The sequence below is a fragment of the Corvus kubaryi genome, unplaced genomic scaffold (genome assembly GCF_017639235.1).
Source record: "Corvus kubaryi isolate FWS band 111438036 unplaced genomic scaffold, C.kubaryi_AGA036_p1.0 66, whole genome shotgun sequence".
Lineage (NCBI taxonomy): Eukaryota > Metazoa > Chordata > Aves > Passeriformes > Corvidae > Corvus > Corvus kubaryi.
The window spans coordinates 2,468,385-2,490,103 of record NW_024582054.1 but is presented as its reverse complement, the minus strand read 5'-3'; the positions used below and the strand labels follow the sequence as shown (position 1 = coordinate 2,490,103).

At 36.2% G+C, this 21,719-nt stretch overlaps 1 protein-coding gene across 9 annotated transcripts in view; it reads left to right on the top strand.

The window, feature by feature from the left end:
* Nucleotides 1–21,719, top strand: part of PCNX1 (pecanex 1) — an 82,619-nt gene that overhangs the window by 22,860 nt on the left and 38,040 nt on the right. For 4 of the 9 annotated variants that reach the window (XM_042048128.1, XM_042048123.1, XM_042048120.1 and 1 more), the window contains 8 exons: nt 925–1,057; nt 5,594–5,778; nt 12,975–13,065; nt 15,200–15,257; nt 17,404–17,621; nt 18,684–18,837; nt 19,577–19,609; nt 20,655–20,826. In XM_042048128.1, the coding sequence (XP_041904062.1) occupies nt 925–1,057; nt 5,594–5,778; nt 12,975–13,065; nt 15,200–15,257; nt 17,404–17,621; nt 18,684–18,837; nt 19,577–19,609; nt 20,655–20,826 (1,044 nt within the window). The remainder of the gene's footprint in view (nt 1–924; nt 1,058–5,593; nt 5,779–12,974; nt 13,066–15,199; nt 15,258–17,403; nt 17,622–18,683; nt 18,838–19,576; nt 19,610–20,654; nt 20,827–21,719) is intronic. The other 5 variants (XM_042048121.1, XM_042048122.1, XM_042048127.1 and 2 more) reach the window with 5 other exon arrangements.

Here is a 21,719-nt window from a genome sequence, read left to right as displayed (position 1 = left end):
TTTCTTTTCCTTCACTTGCCTGCCAAACCCTATTTGCTCTGTGGCCCATTCGTTTTTGAGCTCTTTAGTGCTCTGCATTCAAAATGGCTAGGAGTTTCCTTGGCTTAGGAGGAAGAATTCTCAGATTGTAGACACACCATGAAGCAGTCCAAATCTGAAGCTGTTCAGACTGTAGAGCTTAAGGAACACAGCTGGATTTTGGGGGATAATATGTAGATAAATATTTTAATCCCTTGAGTACATACAAACTGTTTTTTATGATGTTGCTTTATAACCAAACCTTTTGTTTGGGGAGTTGAAATAACAAAACCATCAGTCCTTACAAAAAAAGTACTCTCTCACTTACTCTCAACCTCCTGCCTCTGTAAATTATATTGTAACTAGTCTAGAAGGAGCAACATGTATCCCTTGATGCTTATGAGACAAAAAAAAAGAAGCCCCTCTTGTTTTGTCTCCTGAAAGAGTTGTGATGAGGTTAACCTCAACCCTACCTATTTGTTAGAAGTTATAAAATTGAGAAGATAATGGTGAGAAGTGGTAGACAACTTCGGTTGTCCTTTAGGCTTCTTCTTAATTATCTGTTCAGTGAGATAAAGGGTGAGGTCAGTTGTCTCTTCCTGCCATGTGTAAACAGAAAAGATTTGGGCTATCTTTTGCAACCTGGCTGTTTGGATCTGGGGGTAAAAAAAAAAGTAAGCTGTATATTCAAGAACACTCCCCCAACCCCTGAGATGTTTGCTAATAACTGTGTGTTGTGATCCTGTCTTGAGGCAGCTTATTTGAACAGTTAGGGCATAAGCTACTTTTGTTGTTGCAAGTCAAGTTGTTAACTTGGGGAGGGTCAGAGGGAAGAGAGGAGTCTTAAGTTACTGTGTACGTAACTAGGATGGGTTCTTATTTGACCTAAAGTCTGTCTTGATGCAGCAGCACAAGCCAGCGAGGAGACAGTGACATTTCGCCGTGAACGCAGCACATTTAGGCGTCAGGCAGTACGACGCCGGCACAATGCAGGGAGTAACCCTACCCCTCCTACATTGCTCATCGGATCACCCCTCAGGTAGGGTATCTAAATGTTCCACCATATTTAGCATGCATGCAGCAGACCACTTCCCCACACCCACCAGTGTTGCCAGAAAAGCACTTTTTACTTCCTTCCCCACCATAACCTTGAGCTGTCACTGCATGTCACTGTGGGCTTGTTGAATTGTGCATGTATCTGTGGCACTATTTTAAAAATGATCAGGATAGTCAGTCTCTAACATGTTACAGCTGTTTTCAGATTGATATAAAAATTAACTAATGTTAACAAACTTAGCCTCAGTGGTTTTTATCAAAAATTTTAGAAACTTTTACTTTCAATCAACGAGAAAAACCCAAGATAACAGTATCAGCACTCCCCATTTTGGTTTTCTTGAAGAAAGTAAGCATTAGGGACTAGTTCTGTGATCACGCTTCACATCTGTAGATTGTGAGAGATAAGCAAAGTGACAGAATGTTATAAAGAGCTAAGTACATATGGAGGCTCCAAATCTGAAATACAGGTAAACCTTTATGAAGATCTGCAGCTTTTTACAGCAGAAGAGAAATAATGAAGTGAATAGAATGCCCAGTATTGCTTAGTATTAAATCTAATTGTGTGGCACTTTGCATGCCTCAGCAATGTTTGAAATGTACTGTGTACATGTATCTCAGGAGTCCCCCAGCCTTTACTGCCCCTTTGTTTACAATGCTCAGCCTAGTGATTTGTTACATACAGTGGCTCTGTTTGATCTATCAGCCTGAACAGTAGAAACAGCAGCCACAGTAAGTTTTTAAACTTGTGTTTTAAGTCTTTCAATTTTTTGGTTGCTTATGATATTGGAGAATCTGGTGAGGAGAACATGACCTGTAAGAACATCCCCTATAAGTATCAAAGTAATGCTTCCTTCAGTTATGTGATAAATATGTAGGAGTAATTGAATATGTTATATATTCTTCCTTTGTATGCTAAACTGTTTTTGTGCTTTGGGAATATTTATGTAATTTTTTTGAACTAGCGAAAGCTGTAGAAACTGAACAAGTAAAAAGAAGATACTTACAATAGAGGATGGCAGAAGAATTGTGCTATCTTTGTCATATCACTGAAATACTTGAGGGACTACATTTGCAAATTTTCCTCAGGCACAGGGGGATTGCAAGAATGGTACCTAGAAATCTAACAAGTGAAGGATTGACTTCTGTCATACCAAGAACTGAAACTAGTTAGGTGTGTTTTTAGTGACTAGTGCAGTATGAAGCACTAATCATGTAATTTCAGAATTTTTTTGTTAAGCTTTTGGTCTTGCTGAATGTAGGGTGTTCAACTTCAAGCTAGTGATTTACTTCATAGTGGAGGATGATAGAACTTTGTATTCTTTCAGATCGCTTTTGCTTTAACTGGTTGCTTTCACTTGCCTCTGATTTTTTTGTTGTTTTCCTTTTTCTTTTTATAAAGGAGGGTAGTGCAGTTTTGTGTATTGCTGCATAAGAGGCTGTGCAGACTGATGCAAGCTCCTCAACTGTGTATTAGTTAGAAAAGTGTTTCCTTTCTTGTAGGTATAAAGTAGGGAAAATAAAGGACTGTTTTAAACTGTGGTTGACAGCTGCCTCATTTCACATGCTAGTGCAGTCATTAAGGTTCCCATGGCTTTAGCTTGACTTCAGTGAGAGACTGTGAAGTAACTTTGTGAACCATGAATTTCACTTTGTGAAGTGGGAGTAACTTTTCAATCAGACAAGATGTTCAAGGGTGAAGTAGCAGGTTAAATATTCTAGCCTTGTATTTCCTCTAAGCATCTTTGTTATGTAAGTTTGTTCCATTCTAAATTAAAAAAACCCAAACTGCTTACTGTACTTTCACTAACATAATGACATACATTACCAAAAATACTTCATAATATAAACATAATCAGAATTGAGTACTTAGTGAGGTTAATTTACTCAAAGCGCTGTTCGTGATGCTAAATGACTGCTCCTTGGAGTGGAGTTAAATTGCCCAACCAGACACCAAAGTGCTTTCATATTTGTTTGACACAAATTCTATTTGAGCTATCAACTGTTGAATGTATCTGAAAAAAAAAATTTATTAGTGTTCTAATTTCTAGATGAACAGTCTAAAAAAAAACCTTTCCTCTGTATGGGTGGCTTAATTTTAGTGTAAATTCTGTGTTACTGGAAGGAGGAGACCCCTAAGAAAGATTTAAAAGAAAAGAAATTATGCCTAAAGAACAAATGTGAAGAAATAGAGACATTTTTAGCCGGTTACCACTAAGAAGTTTTCAAAATATTGCTGTGATTGTACTGACATCACTCCTATATGCTGTTGGTGAGCTGCCCCAGTCTAGTTTCTGATATTGCTAATCCATTACTTCAGATATTTAACTTCTAAGAGTATTAGATTTACTAATCTTTAGTTGCCCTGATGATATGTGTTTCTTATTCTTGCCAGCAAAACTTTAGTCTCTAATCCTCTAACTCTGTCATAAAATTGGATGTTGGGGGAATGGTCCCTAGGACGCGTTGCGTTAAACCTGATTTCTTTTTAAATTTCCTATCCATGATTGCAATTACTTTTCATTTCTTCTGTGAAATCTTTAGGAAAAGACAATGACATTATATATGTGTGAGTTTGGCAATGGTAAACAAGTAAAACCTGGTCTAGTAATATCTGATAGTTTGATGCTAAATTAGTCACAAGATTATTTTGCCTGGTAACCTTAAAAACAAAACAAACCCCAAATCCCCCATAAAATACCATCTACCCCTGCTTTTGTCCTGTCTAAATGTCAGCAGTGTTTTGGGCACTTAAAAAATAAGTATGCATTGGCATCCCATGTAGTCAGTGGTGTATGCATGTGTGTAAGTGACTGTATGAAGCAGAATTTTATTTTTACAATTATCAGTTAGGCAGAGAATAAGCACCTTTTTTGCATATCTGTGCAATTAGTTGACATCAATACTTTGGTGGGATTTTTTAATTGTGACAGATTTGGATAACTATTCAAAGGGCAGCTGTGTATATACCTCTTGATATGTACCTGCTATTTATGGGAAAGCAGCATTGTTTAGCATTGTTTTGGTGTTGCTGATAACACTTAAAGAACACAGTGAAGGTTGGCGCATCTGTGAACTTCCCTAGGGCTTTTGTTGCTGCATTGCTCACTGAAAGCCTTGTGTACAGTGACAAAACACTGAATTTGAATTTCAGATTAAAATACGTTAGAATACAATAAATGAGTTGCAGTTCTTATCCTCCTGAGCTGTGTGCATGTCTGCATTATTTTGCATGAGCTTTTCTTAACACCTATTCTTATCCATATTTTGTTTTCCAGTGATGCTCTAACAAAAGAACTGAAAAGTAGGTGATGTAGAAAATACTGTTAAAAGCAAGTACATCAGATATAACCCTTCAACTTAGTAAGATTTTTTTTTAGTTGCCTCATTTGCCAACTGTAGCATCACACTGTAAATAGTGAAGTGTTAAAAGCAACAGGTGGTACATATTGTTCTTCAAAAGAGTGCTTAAGCTATTTTCCAGTCTTTAAAATACAAAACCTTTTATCTAAGATAATGCCACAGCTAATGACTGTATAATATAAATTCTTTAAATCCACAAAATGAAGGATAATAAAACCACTGCTCTTGCAAAGATGGTCTGATATATAGTGACACTTTGTCATATCTAATATTAAAAGCTTAATATTAAAAAAGCTATTTAAAAATCTAGCTTTAGTAAATAGCTTTATAAAGTAGTTTTGTAATGGAAGTCTGTGAAGAGAATTAACATTTTCTAACATTGTCTGCTCATAACTATAAATGTACGAATTTCTCTGAAGCCCAGGTTGACTTTTTAAAACCTGTGTTTTGGTGAGTAATAAAGCTTTTGCTATTACTTCAAAATAACTTCAGAATCAACTTAAAATTTTTGCCAATTAATAACTTTCTATAGAGAGTCGTAATATGTTCAAAGTAGTTCTGAATCCAAACATATTCCTTTGGTTATCGACAAGGTCTGTGATATCATATGGCCATTAAAAAAGCTTAAAAATGTTTTCTGGTTAGAGTATGGATTAATAATAAGAAAGGTGTTGTCCTGTGACTAATAAAAAAACCCCCTAAACAGCCAGCTAAACAGCTGATCAAGTCATGCCTGAATAAGCAAAAAGGACCCCAACTTATGTGAGAAGACTGGAGTAGTCAGTAGTAAATATAGGTGATACCTCCGGTTAGTCTATAGTTAAACTAACCACCAGTAATTTGCTTTTGCACCCTTAGGAAATTAAGACTTGCAAGAGTATACCTGTTGGGTGACTTGGGGAGATAACTAGAAAGCACTACTACTTCTAAGAAGTTGACAGGAACAGTATCTCTAGATTACTTGATGTAACTAGTGCCTAAATACTCTGTTACACAGAACTTAGGGGTTACTTTAACCCTACCTATTGGCTGCTTAATGCTACTATACTCTTTTAAAAAGAAGTTTTCCTCTTTAAACTGAAAAATCTTGTTTTGCTTCACTTCTGGCTCTTTTTCACTTCTTTCTGGTAATGTGTCCCCAATGCGTGTTTTCTCGTAGCCTTCAAGATGGTCAGCAAGGCCAGCAGTGCTCCTCCCAGGTCAGAGTGCAGTCCCGCCCCCCTTCCCAGGCAGCTGTGCCCGGTGCTAGCGCCTCCTTGCTGGTGAGAAATGGGAGTGTCCACTTAGAAGCATCACATGCCACTGCATCTGCTGTAGGCGGTAGCAGTTTGCACGATGAACTTGGTATGCAGGCCTTATGTAACCTTGGTGACATGGAAGTTTTAATACGGCAGATTTATTGGTAATAATGCAGTGAAAATCAGCTAACCTGAGCTTTGTTTCTGAATCATGTAGGTGTGTTTTAGGAAGGCCATATTGTTCATCAGTTTGTTGCCTTTGTCAATCGCCTTTTCCGGACACTTTATGTAACAAATGCATGATGAGAAAGAAGGAGACATAGATACAAGCAATGATGGTGTGAGAGCTTTCTTGATTTGAACAATGTAACACAAGTAATAAATTTTTCTTGTGGTCTTGCAGGAAGTTGAGCAGAGATGGAGACTTTGGGGATCTTCTGGTTCCTGAAAAAAAAAAAACTTATGGCTCCTAAGAATTCTTGATCTTACCTTTTTTAGATGAGTTGCTTAGCTGCTGTTCAAAAAAGAAATACTTATGTAAATGAATGCTTTGCTTTTAATGTACACCTTAATTTAGGAGCTTGGTATTGGAAGTAAATCTGGACTCTTTCTTATATCAAATGTCATTATTTTATGGAGCTTTATAGTGCCCCTTAGTTCTTCATGGTCCATTTTATGTAGTATTCTTGATTATTAACATCTTAATTAACTTCTACGCAGCTAATAAAATTGCTAGGGAGAAGTTAAGATGGTCTTAATAAATGACTGATCTGCCACATAGTAGTACAGGGGCAGGTTTGGAAAAATTCCTGGCAGGGGTCTTTGCAGCTATCTGTACATGGCGTGAATTACTTATGACTTCATCATTAATATGTAACTCTTCCTTGAATTACTGAAATGGGCATTTTGAACACTGACAATTATTAGTGATGGAATTTTGAGCAGCTGTCAGCTGTAGTAACCTAAAAGTACAGGTTTGATCAGAACACTGACAAAGCATTTGTTTCAGACCTTTCTGTAACCCAGTTCTAAAAGATAAGTGAGTTGTCATGTTACCCCACTAATGGGGAAGACTCCAGGAGTTGCCAGTCTCTGGTAACCATTTAAATGTGAGTTTGACTGAGTTCTTCGTTCTTCTGCATCATCAAGCTGCAACATAAGGAAAAATTGAATATTAGCAAAACTGAAAACCACCTTGACCTACTGAGATATTTTATAGAATTTAACTACAGATGTAATAGATACACATGATCTAGTTATCTAATCATTTTCATTGTAGATTCTGTTGCTTTACTGTTTTCTAGATAGAAGTGTTATTGTTTCAATCTCAGTACTTGTATGTGTCTCTCAACTATGAAAACTTGTCACGTGAAACTCATTTTCTTTATTTAATTTGGACTCTTATTTCTTATTTGAGAAAAATATATTTGAAATATAGTTCTGAAATTGTTATACTGGTTATATCTGTCCAAGGTTAATGTTGAGATACATTCTTGAGGCTGCCATTATTTATTTGAAGGATTTGGTTCATCTTACCCAAAATAAGACAGTTGAGTTCTGTAGAATTTGCCATTTAATACACAACCTAGGTCTACATTATTTAAGAGCTTATATTACTATGCTCTAGCAGAAATCAAAGTAGAACATATATGAAATTCAGCATGGCATTCAGGCTCTCTAAAAAGGCGTATTCATTGTATTTATTGTGTATTGGAGTCTTCAAAAATTTGTATGACTCAATTCTTCTGAAACTTTGTCCATATTGTGCTTACAATTATATGGGACATCACATTGTCTTTGGGAGGCATAAAACTTCCAGGGTCTGCTAGACACAAATCTGATGTATAATAGGGATTTGTTTCCTGTTTTGAAACTCTGAGAGTCTTGTTTAGAATCCTTTGAGAGAAAGCAGCTGCTATAGGCAGGGTCTTCTTGTGTTATTTTAGCAAAATCAAATTTTCCAGTTTGTGTGGCAGGTTTTGTGTAACAGGTGCTATCTTTTGTTAAGAGTAAAATAGTTGGCAAAATGGTGCAAGCTTTCGTGTGAATGATTCCTTTATCCAGCCTGACAAGAAAGTATCTTTCCTTATAAAGGAAATGTGGTTAGTTTCTTTGGGGGGTTTTTTGTTGTTTTGGGGTTTTTTTTTAAACACTCAGGGATGAAGTAACACTATTTTTCTGTTTCCATTGAGTCTAAGGCTCTTGGTTTTGCTCTGTTATCCCAAGATATCTTACTGTGAAAGATGACCCTATTACTTTAGATTGTCTGTGGTTTGGGTTGGGAGAAGGTTGTAGTTTGTTTTTTTTTTTCCTTGATCAGCATCAGAATAAAAATTAAAGCAATGAAGGAGATACGACCAATTCTGTGTTACTGTGGAAATCATTGTGACTGCCCAGGGCAAAAAAAAATCCTGAAAATAGTGGGGAAATATATGGAAACAAAATCTGGTTTACACCAACTGGACATATCAATGACAAACATAGCAGATGGGGTTATATATCTCTGTCCACTGCATAAGAGTTTATTTTCTTAATTCAAATCCTCTTGGAAAGGCAAGCAAGGCATGTATTAATTTACTTTAAAAGCCTTCACATATAGGGCTCATGTTTTCCTTTACCAATGCAGTGTCTGCTTCTACATTTTTTCTACTTGTGTTGATGTCAAGCTGCAGCACTTAACAAGACACACAATTTTTGGTTTTGTTTGCTTTAAAGTTTCTTGTCTGTTAATTTGATTCTGGTGGCTTTTTTTACCTAGGATGAGCCTCACTGTATTATACCTGTCCCACACGTGGCCTGGTGATGATGCAGTTGTCTTTAACTGGGCATTGCTCTGGGAGTAAGGCAAGAGATGCTTTGAGGCATTATCTTCAGTCTTCCAGGTTCAAAGTAGGAAGATTTTTGTCAATTATGTTGTTGGAGGGCTGAGGGGGGAAGAACTTGAAGGGATGGAAAAGCAGCTTGATGTGGAGCAGAAAATATGAAATAAATCATAGAAGGAATGCAGGACAGAAAGGAAAGGTGGCAAACCAAATGCCATGATTATAGGCAGGGTTGATATACAAATCACAAAAGCAACAAAACATGTGCTATGACTTAAGTGAATGATGGTTTTCAGAGCACAGTGTGGCAGTAGTGATGCTTTTTGTTCTCACTAATATATGATTCTCTAAACAGGTGGGATTTTTCAGTCCTTGCAGTGAAGACTGATTAAATTCAAATTAGAATTTGTGAAGTAGTTAGGAATCCAAGTACTGAGTTATTAGAACAGATGCCCAGTGTCTGAATCAGGGGTGAAATAACAGACTCTTGTCCTTGGCTAGATTATTTTTTTAAATTGCTTTTGTGCTTAAAGAGAACTGCTCATCTAGAGTTTTACAAGACAATTATGCTGCTGTGTTGGACTTCTGGTTGTACTGTTTATATAACAAGCAATAATCTTTCAGATTTAAGTATTTTAATTCATGAAGGCAGTTAAATGGTTTTGAATATCAAAACTTTTCTCTAAAGACAAATGTATTCACTGGTTACTTACTTGATTAAAACCAATTTAGAAGCAGTTACTCAGTGCCTTTTTTTAATTAAATGGGTGTAATTTATTTGGGATGGATGTGGGAGCATGTTCAAAGGTACATGTAGAAAATAAATATTCACTTCCCATTATTCCTATGGAAAATATCCATGTTGTAGTGTGGAATTTGGTATAATAGGTTAAGTTCTTCTTTTGACAAACTTCATATAGGAACAAAAAATGAGCTGCTTTGAAGTGTTCTAACTGAAAATATGTAAGTCTTCATACCATAGCTGATGGTAAAATTTTGACCTTTGGAAGTAAAGCTCCTAGCAGTCTTCCAAGTAGTCAAATTCTGATGACTTTGGTTTTGCTGACTAGGATTTTAAAAATACTGACTGAAGCAGTAGACAAATATATGTGAATCTAATGATACAGATTTCAACATGTCAGTAAGCCTTTGCATGTGAATTAGTCTGAGAGGCTTGAGTAAAAGTAATGTTTATTAGATGTAAAACTGGGAAGCAAACTGAAGATAACTTACCTGAGGAAACCATCAGAGCCCCATTTTAGTTAAATCCTGAGCTACTTAAGTCTTCCAGGTCTTGTCTGTGTAAGCTCATCTGTCTATTGCTTTTGTTGATGCCCTTAACTGTGGGAACATGAGTTCATACAGTGTGAACTATTACATGGTTGTCTCTGCATGTGGTGATGACATATTTTGGTCTTTTGGAACAAGGAAACTTGCTTCAAAGGAAATACCTTTGTCTTTTCTTCTCCATGTCAGAATGAAGATCTATTTTGAACTTGTGCCCTTGAGTATCAGTGTCTTGGTTTGTTATTGTAACCTGGTCCAAATGGAATATTTTTTGGCTGACCTTAATTTGCTAAGAACTTACAGCTCTCCTTTTCTATTTTTTTTTTTTTTTTTTTTTTTGGTCTGTGTGTGGAGAAGTTATAGACACTTATGTTGAGTGGGCAAACGTGCTATTGATCATATTTCCTGGTTTGCAGAATAATCTTTGGAGTCTCTCATTTGTTCACAACTTGATAAAACTACAGGCTTTAGAGAGAAAATATTTTCTTAAACTTATTCAATATGATGCTATTCAAAGTATTTCAGAGAATGTTGTGGGAGACACAGGAATGGGAGAGAGTCACTAGAGTAAAGAAAAATGCTAGGTATAGCCATATGTATTGAATCTTGAGTACTGAAATTCTTTGTTAGAATTTGTGTACTGTGAGGAAGCTGTTCCTATCTCACGGAGTTTAAGAAGTATTTATTTATGTGACTTTGGGGCTCAGACATATTATCTCCAGTCACCCTTTGGAGTTTGTGTCACCAACAGCAGTGAACAAACAGTCCTGTCAAGTTTTCTACTGAGATGAGTTGAGGCTTTTCTGAAAAATCTTTTTATTTAAACTAACCAAACAAAAAACCCCAACAGAACAACAACAGCAAAACCAAACCAAATCAAAAACAGCAAAAGAAAAACAAAAAAAGGAGGCAGAAAAAGATTTTGTTTTAATGAGAAATTGTCCTTTGCTTGCCAGGGAGCTTTCAGTAGGAAGCCTATATTAATAGGTGGGTGAATTGCAAGCATGACATATCCTGAATCCATTTTTTAGTTCATGTATAAACAATTGGAATTAAGTGTTCTGTTTGCTACCTCTCTGTTCACCAGGTTTATGTCTAACTGCAGCAATGCAGTACTTACAGCAGCAATATAAATGCAGTGAATTTTAACAGATTTAGAGATAAGTTGGGTGACAGGGAACTGTAGATATGAGTGAGTGTAGTAGTTCAGTAAACTTCTTCTGAAATAGTTCTCTCAGCCCAAGAAAAGGGGACGTTATATGTCCAAGTAGTATATTCTAATTTCTGTGACTAGAATTTCATTAATTTAAAAACTTAAAAGCTTAATTTCCAGGATCTCTATTCAGTAATGCAAAACCATGAAGAATTTAACCCAAACTTCCTTGGTTTTTATCACAGCTGGTTGCCCAGGAGACTTTCCCCTAATAATTTGTGAACATTTTTGTCCTGAGAGGAACCCGAAGCATATTATCCAGTGTCTCCATGTTTGCTGTTGTATTTTTTTTTATTGATACAGTTAAGAAATAAACCTTTGTAACCAAGGATTTTTTTTTTAGTTGTGGGACGATTCCCCATGTCTTCCACTAGTTTAAATTTTAAGCTTCACTATCAACTGTTTGCTATACTCTGCATTGAAAACCAAAAGATAATTAGCTAAAACACTTCATTAAAATCTTAGCCATTGAGGAAGAAGCCCTAACAAGTGAGCTTTGTGCTTATGCCTATGACAGATGTAATTGAATATTGAGAGGGAGCTGCTGTGTTACTGAGCTCTGGTGCACGCTGTCTGTGCCTCCTGAGCTATGTAGTGGACTGTCTTGTCGGAATGGTGGCTCTGAGCATTGCTGTGGGATATGCCTGGTTTGTCTGAAGTGCTCCCTCTGAGGGTAGAAAGCTTTATGAAGATACTTTCAATATACCAGTATTTTTTTTCGTTGCACTGCGTTTAAGCATCTAGTTGGAGGGATTTAACCTGCTAAGATTCAAATGCTTCCAAATCAAACTTAATTGTCTGTGGGTCTGAAGAGAAGCTGGAACAGGATTATACTGTGTTAAAAAATATTCAAAACCCACTGTGTTAGAAGGAGGCTGTGTTCTCACAGAAATGTGAAAGACTGGAAGCTCTGATCTTGTTAGGTATTTCTCCGGGGACTGCTTGTTATCTTGTATCAGCAGAAGGAAAAGCTGCAAGACATACAGCTGAGGGATGTATACAGTTTTTCTTCACATGCTCCAAAGTGGGATTTTTCCTTTTGTTTATATAAGCTGATCTTGGAATATTGTGTGTTTTGCATCATGGCTTAAGCAGGGTTTTAAGACAGAAGAGACAGAGAAGTTGGCAGATCATTTAATACAAGATCAGTTTCAAAATCAGGTTCCCTGCATTCAGAGCTGAAATATATTGAACCTGGCCTTCAGGGGAAAGAAATTACAGTGCTTATCTCTCTGATCAGGCCAGTGCTGGGAGGAGGGTACTGTAAAAACATCATATTGAGTAAGGTAATTTATCATTTGAGTCACAATCTTTGGCTCCTTGTTAAAATTACGTATTTTGGAAGTACAAGTGGTTTATCTAAGAAGTTAGTTTGCAGTCCTTTGTTCTTACACTGAAGCATTTGTTTCTAGCTTGGAGAATAAATCTCTGCCTCAATTTACTTTTCTGAGTTTCCTAAGTTAACTTATGAAGCATCACAGGTCACTTCTTTCAGTCTTTGTTTCTTTTCAAATAGATGTGGACTTTTCAAGAGAATTTTATTCAGGATACTTGGATTATCTCTGTTGTAGTTAAATGTTCTTAAATGCTGATAGTGAATGATTTACTGATGGTTCTGTTAGTGGTGGGGAAGAACTGAAGAAGCTGGTCACTGAAAATTTTTCATGTGGTTATTCTCTAAGGGGAAAAGAGCTTACATTGTGCCTCTGTTCTGTTAATGGTGGCATCTTGTAAATACAAACTCTTTAAATCAGTACTGGAGTTATGGTATATATGTTATGTAAAACGGTATGAAAGACAACTGTGTAGCTAATGTCTGCACTGGTGACAAATTAATGTGTAATCACATTTTATATTTTGACACTAATGCGAATTCAGATGTCTAAATTGATCTCTGTAGTAAGTTAATGAATAGAAGCTGCTGCCAATGGGATGAAACATGAGGAAATTTTGACCTGCTTTTGACCTTTTCTTTAATAGGTAAGTTCAGTTCTACGCTCTACGAGACAGGGGGCTGCGACATGTCACTTGTGAACTTTGAGCCAGCTGCAAGAAGAGCGTCTAACATCTGGTGTGTGTGAAGGCCAGTCAAGAGTGATGATTCTTGTCTTTCTGCAACCGAATACTTGATTTTAATTTTAAAAAGTTACTTAGTATGGACTACCAAAAAAAAAATCTATAAAATATATTAGCCATATACATTTACTTTTGTGACATAAGTGATTTTTGCTGGAAGATGGCATACAGTTAAATATTATCTCAGAAAACAAAGACTTCTGTTAGTTTAAGCAATACACTTCTAAACTGAGAACTTGACAAATGCATTTTTTATTGGCATATAGAAGGTCTTCAAGGAATTTAACCCAGGTTTTGAGAAAGTAGGTGGCTGTTGACCATAATGGCTATTGAACTTCCAGTTGTGAAGCCATTGTAAACTGATAAATTTATTCTCGAGTTCGTACATGGCATCAAACAGTATGTGAAAGTGTTAACATGCCTGAGATTAAATTTTGACTTGCAGTTGAAATAGCCAGCTACATACTGGATAGTTCATCTGCTGTTGGAAAGATGCCCTTTCTTTCTCTGAAGCGATAGGAAGCAGAAGAAAGAAAAACAACCCCAAACCTCCTGTGGCTTCCTGCCCGCCCCCAATCCACTTCACTATGCAGAATTGCTCTGAAGCTATTGCATCATGTTGAATACTATAATTCCTACCACATGTAGGTGGAATAGCTCTTGGAATTATGGAGTATTGAGTATAAAACCTCCCATCTTCAAATCTTTCTTGTGCGAGTGCCTTTTGTAGAATTGAACTTTGACAAAAAGTTCTGTATTCCTTCCACAAAGCTGCCAATCCCTGCCTCTGCTGCTTGCATGTTCCAGATGCAATGGCTTTGCTGTTGGCTGCTGTTATGAAGTTGTATGTGCTAATGGAAGGAGCAAACTGGCCACTTCAGATAATCAGATCTCGGCTGTAGAGAATACTTGAGTTTCAGTAAAGTAAAATTGGTAACAAAGAATGTTTTTATCTTAAGGCAAGGAACTGAAGGAGAGTTGCATAAATTTGATAGAAGTCTTAACAACCATGTGATTTACATAGAAAACAAACACCCAAAAGCTGTGCAAAATTGGGGGAAAAAGCAATGGTTGGATATGGACTCTCGTACAGTAAGAGGAATTTCTCTTCATCTCTAATGAATGGAAATTGCAAAGTAATTTTGCTCTTATTACCATAGGTTTAACTTCATTTAAAGTTAAGTTTTTCAAAAGCAGTTTAAGTAGCTCAGTATACTTGTGATGCCTTAGGATTTTAGCTTTTATATTTTTCATATATTTATAATTCTGCAATTCTGTAATGTATAACTCTAAACTCCACATAGACTGTTAGCTACTGTTCTCCCATTTTGGTCAGATAAAACAGTTCCTCTGTAGGGCTGAAAATCACGGACACCTTACTGTCTCAGGCCCCGAGAAAAGTAAACAAAAGTGAGTTGGGGGGGAGCAAACTTGGAGTAAATGACTTCATTACCTGAAGCTGTAATTGGAGGATTAACCCCCAATATGCAAATGGACCAAACTTACAAAAGTGTGAAAACCCGTGACCTGTCGTCCATTTCTGGGTGTAGCCCCGGGGCGGGCTTTGTCCACCCTAAATGTACCTGAAGGCCCTTCAATGAGTATAACTGCTTTTTATTCTCTTAATTTTGTCTAGCCTCTGTTTTTAGGTTGTCCTACAAGGCATCACTTGCGCTAAGTATGTACTATTTTTGGCAGTTTTGGGATCTTGATTAAAAACAGTATAGAATTAAGAGAAACTGTGTGTGGACACCTAGCAGCCTCTGCACTTTAGAGATATGATGTGTGTTTACAAATCAGTAGCTAACAGCTTATAAAATATTTTTGGTTTTTTGAGTGGAATAATTACTATCATTGTAGTTCTTTTTAGACAATTTAGGGACTGGGTGTTGAGAAAATGTTATTAAGGGTAAGATTAAAGGATGTCTTGGCTTACTATAGCTATGGAATGTACCACAGTACGTGAGATGAAGTGGCTACTTGCATTTATAATAAGTGACTGAAGGAAAAACTTCCAGATATTTAGATAAAATTCACAAGGAATCAAAATTTGGGACACTAGGAAATTAGAGTGACCTGTTAAAATAAAATGTAATTTATAATCTGAAGTATTTTCCCTGTTCTTATAGTGACACGGACTCTCACGTATCGAGTTCTACCTCAGTTCGCTTTTATCCACATGATCTAGTAAGTTTTTCTTACTTATTTTTAAAGCATGCAAAGAATCAGAAAACTATCCAATTTTATAGCACTGATTAATCATTCTTTGTCATAGTTCTTTGTTCTTATGTAGGAATTTTGTCTGGATTAATGAAGAGAAAGTATTTAGTATTGTAGCGTCTTCGTATATAGATACAAATTAATCTTTTTGCATAGCACTTTAAAACTTAGTTGATTTCCTCTGATCTAAAACCTAGCGATTTAAAAACACTCATAGAAATTGGATCTTCTAAGATACCTTGTAAAGGTTTCCAGAAATAATGTGTACAATTTGGACAGAGTTTTCCTCCTGTGTGTTACTAAGGTTAGCAGGCAGCAGAAAGACTAAATATTTTGTTCTGACCAAAAGAAACTTCACTTGAGTAATTTCCCTGAAAAGAATTTAGAAATTTGTCATTGGAATCTGCTGTACAAAATCTACATTTATATGCAAGGAATGACTGGGAAAACAAGGCAGAAGCTTACACTGTTTCATACTGAAAATAGCTTTAATATTCCTTAGTTTTGTGATCTCAAAACTTTTATCTTATTGTTGAGTCTAGACAAACCTGTACCCTTAATTCTGAAGTCATATATTATGGTATGAAAACAGTGCAAATGGTCATGATTCTTAAGCTGGCAAACCAAAGAAAAGTATGTTGAAGTACCTAATGACCTAATCAAGAGGGAAAATGAAATACAGCTTTAGGATTTGGCAGAGGAGCAAGAGACCTCCATTTGCCTGACCATGCTTGATCAAGAACGTGCTTTTTAAACTTGGTGTCTGCTAGAGGAGTTTTCTTTGCTTTCCACAGTCCCCCTTGAAAATGTAGCCTTTAAAAAAGAGGCTGCATTACCTCCTCTTAGTTTGCCAGTGTAGTCCCATTGGAGGGAATGATTCTGTTTTAAGGCAAATTTGTACTGAAAAGCTCAGCCTATGCTCCTAAATGGAAATTTCCACTGAAATTTATTATTAGTGCCATGAATGTTATGCTGATTCTACCTTTAAAGAAATTAAGTTTTTAAAAAATTGTCAAAAAAGGACCTGTTTTCTGACACAGCTTACCTAAAATAGTATGGTTTGTATTTTTGAAATGCCTTTAGAAAGGGAGTGTTCCTGCTTGTTGTTTTCACTAGTATTTTTCTAGGAAGAAAAAGCTGGCTAAGCATAGTTAAGTACACTGATGATTTAAGAAGTGATGAAAAAAAAATTATAAATCAAGAAATTGAATGTTAACCTTAGATGATTGTAGGAAAAAAGCACCTCCAAACACTAAACCTGTACTTTTAACACTTGAAGGTGGCATGAGTATTGAAATTTTACTCTTTGCTTTAAACACCTGTGAAGCTTTTTCATTAAATGACATTTTAACAGTTATATTGTCTAAGAATAAAGGGCAATATTGTTAAGTGCTTAAGATGCTTCTTGGCCTGGTTAATGAAATTTATGAAGTGGATTAGATGATGCATACATACTATAGTATCTTATTAGCATTGAGTACTCTCCTTAAATATCTTCTATGGTTGTTAGTATTACTGTGATTTTCAGGACAACTCTAGACAAGCTACAAAATAAGTAGTAGTCAGTTGTAAATACTACTTGACTGGTTAGGGTGGAGCTTTTTCTTTGGTTAATTTCTGAGTGTATTCTGGATTCAATGAGGTTTGAATTTGACCGCTGGTGCATGTGTATGTTGCATTGTCATGCAAAAAGAACCATTGAGCATTGGTTTGCATGCAGATTAGCTGTCTATAAGAAATGCGTTGTAATTTACTTAAATTAATAATTGGATTATTCTTGTAGTGTATGTTGTCTGTGTATCAGTTTACTCGTCTTCAAATTTGAAGTTTTCAGAGTAAATGGGATAATGTGCTTGGAAGATACATTCATTTGAAATAAGGCGTATGCTGAAATGCCAAAGAGTTGTGTTGTATGCAAACTGTTATTGCTGCTAGTCCTATTCATGTGCCATGATAAGCACAGAAAAAGTAAGTAGAAGCCTGTGACAATGCTTAACATGTAATTTCTCAAAAGTGAAACTAAAGAGTTCTAGCAATTTTCCTCAAAGGAATTTTCAGTATAATACAGTGATTCAATATAAATGAGCTTTTGTTAATACTAACTTTCTTTTAGCTTTCTCTTCCTCAGATCAGGTTGAACAGGCTGCTAACAATGGATACAGATCTGCTGGAGCAGCAAGATATTGACCTGAGCCCTGACCTTCAGGACCACATGCAACCTCAAGAGGAAGCAGCTCAAAAAGTCAAGCAGTACTATCGCTTTTGGATCCTACCTAAGATTTGGATTAGCATCAATTTTGATAGATTAACTCTTCTGGCTTTATTTGATAGGTGAGATCCTTGTATGTCGCCAGACCTCAGAAAGCAAAGATGAAAACAGTTACTAAACTGTCGTATAGATAAAACTATCTGTAGAGAACTGTACTTACTTACTGTACTCTGAAAAGTGAAAGAATAATACTGAATGCAGTTTTTCTAAAATAATGGAGGATACTCTGCTTTTTTTCTCCAGAAATTGAAAAAGGAAACCAACCCTCACTTTGCCTGTGTGGGGCAGTAACACATTTGTATGATCAAAAAGAAAGATTTGTTGCCAATCTTATAGCTAGAGTATAGCCTTCCCCAAAAATTAATCGGAAGGGTCTACAACCTGGCATGTACTTACTGTTTCAGCAAATAGAGAGGATTTGCCTGCTGCTTCATAGCATTTTTTCCTAGAGTCATTTAGTAGTGTGACTTCTTGTCCCTGCTGCTTTTACCTAGAAAAATAAAATTAAGGTGATCCTCCAGTTACCAGCTTTTGGAATATGTAGAGTATTTATATTTTGGTAATGAACCTCCTTGAAATAAAAAAGATAGTAGTGATTCTGTCCAGGGAGGAATATTCATAATTCTGTTCCGAAGCACTATCAATATCATGTGGAATTATCTGTATTCCACTTGGCATATCTTACCCAAGCGAGGGTATTTTTAGGTTCTTCATTAGAAAATCATGAATGGCAGGTTGTATACACAGGTAAGTTATCCTGCTTGTGTTTTTCATAGGCTTATAATCATCCTAGATGGGCTTTGAATATAGATTTGTTAGACCATGCTTCTGGTTGAACGTTTGAATTATTTCTAAAATTATCTGCTGAAGTTATCTTCTGTTGTTTAAAGTAAAATTCTGTAAGATACTGTTTTCTGCTGTCATTGAAATCCTGGTAGCTCCTAGCTTTGCTAAAGGGCAGTGTGCTAGTGTAGACTGTGGAAGTTCAAATCTATTAACTATTTTGCTACCAGTAGCATAACCCTTGTTAATTTTTGACCCTAACTGTTCTTTTGCAGCTTTTTCTAGACATAGTTCGCTTTAAATTCTTTTTTTGTCTTTTTTTATCTCTCCGTTTAATACAGGAATCGTGAGATCCTTGAAAATGTATTAGCTGTCATCCTAGCTATTCTAGTTGCATTTCTGGGCTCTGTACTTCTTATAGAGGGCTTTTTCAAGGATATTTGGGTCTTCCAGTTCTGCCTGGTAATAGCCAGTTGCCAGTACTCGCTGTTGAAGGTATTTTAATTTCTCTTTACTTTCTATAAACAATAGATTTAACTCCAGTTGGGTGTTGCAGGTTAGTTAGAGCTTTAAGGAAGAATGTGCATGCGTATCATTTATAAAGAAATGAGTAAACTTGGCCTCATGGAAAGTTCGATAGATGGTAATACAAGGTCACTTCACTAGAATGGTTCTGCATATGTTTGTTAAACAATCCTTTATTTATTGTTCTCATACTTTTTTTTGTTTGTTTTCACAAAGAGGAACACATTCTTACTAGCTGAAAACCAGCTACAAACTGAACTTGAGGTTTTATTGGTTTGGGTTTTAATTTTTTTTAGTGTCTGTGCCTCAGTGCATTCATGATATCTAAGCGTATATTTAATCAGATTATTAATTTTTGTTAGGCTGTTAATGGCATATTGGTAATCTAAGTGATTATTTTTTTATGATTTGACTATTAGGATGGAAATTGGATTTAAAATTGAAGTTCATAATGCTATTAAAAAAACAGTAAAAGTCCTAAAAATGAGGGGGTTGGAGATTTTTTTAGAATTTGGGTTATGGACATACACTCTTTAAACAGATTTTATTGTTTATGACATCATGTTATTTAAAGGCTGTAATGTAGCTTGACAACTGTAAAATTAACTGTAGATATTGTTAAAAGAACTTCAACCAAGAAGTTCTGTGGGGGAGGTAAACATGCCTATCTGTAGATCGGGTGACTTTCCTCTTTTCATTTTGGTTTCAGAGCGTTCAGCCAGATTCTTCTTCCCCTCGACATGTAAGTTGTTGGCATGTGCCACTGTACTAACCCTGCAGATGCAGAACTCCCTCAGAGAATTGATCATTTTGGTTTGATCTTTTTGGCATTTCTTTTATGTTCCTTCTTATAAGGCACAAAAGGCTTGTAGTTGTCTTAGTGTGTGAGAGGGGAACAGATATTGTTTTCCCCCCCCATCATACTCCTTGTATTTAACAAGTCATGTCCTCCTGTTTTGAGCTTAGCTTTTGCTAGGGAGGCATGTCATGATAAGCTTTTTGATGAATCTTTATTATTCAAGCAATTATACTGAGAAGTATTCCTAATGTTGTAATTCTCTTTGCTGGCATGAACTGACACAACTTGGATGTTCTGTTCTAGTCTTGTAGATCATTCAGTTGTCCTAGTGGGCACACTGCTTTATTTTTTCCCCTCTAACAAGCTGAGTTTGCAATTCTCTAGTGAGCATTAATGTTTGAGCATGGATATGTTAATGTGCTAGTATTGCACAATATGTTTATACTCTGTTGTGCATCTACTAGATTGCCAAGACAAAATATTACCTTTGTCCTAGATGTGTAGAAGCGTTATTCCTCTGCAACAGGTCATTAACTTTATTTTGCGTAAGTTGTGTGTTTTGATATAAGACCAATAGAGATTGTCCCCCCCCGCAGCAGAAGCAGTATCTGAGTAATAAACTTTAATCCTTTTTTCCCTAAAATTGGTTTATTCTCAGTTGCTTACAAAGCCTAGCCAGAGCTCTAGCATTTAGTACTGCAAGCAACATAGCATAAAATATAGCTGAGACTAAGGGTATGTATATCTTAGTCTAACTTAATCTAACCATTGTGTCCTTGTTATATCAAAGCCACAAAAAGGACAGACTGGTATCACTGCAAGGCAATACATTAAGGATTTTATGAAGGATATGGTGAGGTGACAGTACACTGGTTGATGACCAATGATTAATTTTGGTTCTGAAGCTATCTGTAGCAGAAGAGTAAAAATTGCCTTTTCCACTAAAAATGAACAAATGTTGGTGTTTTTGTGGTTTTTTTTTAAACAGGGTCACAATCGTATCATAGCCTATAGTAGGCCTGTATATTTCTGTTTATGTTGTGGTCTTATTTGGCTGTTGGATTATGGCAGCAGAAACATATCTACAACAAGATTCAGGTTGTATGGAATGGCTTTCACCAACCCATTGCTGCTGCTGTCAGCCAGGGACTTAGTTATAGGTAAGTAGATTTGAATTGTTTGCTCTACAGCAGTAGAACTTTATTGGAACACTTTCCCCTTCTATAGCTTTGTTGTAGCAAATGGCAGCGATGCCCTCTACTATGGTGTCACAAAATTTTTCATTATCCAATATCTTAGCCCTTACTTTGTTACTTAACTTGGATCTGGATAGACTACCATTTGCTTGGACCTAGCTGCTCAGTAGTTAAAGGAACATTTTGATTTGGACCCTTTCACACTCTCTGAAGGGGCTTATGGCAAATGAGTAGGAGTTCTCTTAAGTCAGGTTATTTAGCAATTTGGCAGAACAGTACAGACACAATTTTAAAAAACATTATACACAGGTTAAATCTTATTTAATATGCCTCTTCTCAGAACAGGCCTATCAGCAATACCAAAAATACAATTTTTGAGCTGTACTTCCATTTTGAGGTAATTCCATTGTTTTTTGAGCAGCACAGTGCATTCAGAATACCGATGACATTTAATATCACCCTCCTAAACCTAATGCAAAAAACAAGCATAAACCCCTAAACAACAATCCTTTCCCCTGTGTACTTAATTATGAAAATAATAACAGCCCTGTAATCTCAGACAGAGCTCATAGAAAGTGGGAGACATAAACATTTGAAGACCATCTTATCATGGGAACTTTGTGCATTGCTTTAATGGAGCAAAGTTATTTGAGTGATCTTCTGTGGATCACTGCTTTGGGTGGCATAAGAAAATCTGTAAGAGTTCATCTAAACTGAATGCATTTGCTTTTCAGTGGTGTCAAAATACCCGTGAGTGAAGGACGACAGCAGTTAAATGTTACGTCTGCATGCCCCCAGACCATTTTCTGTCCAAGAAAAATGAAAACTTGGTCTCAGTGTGGGTTTTTTAAAATTTT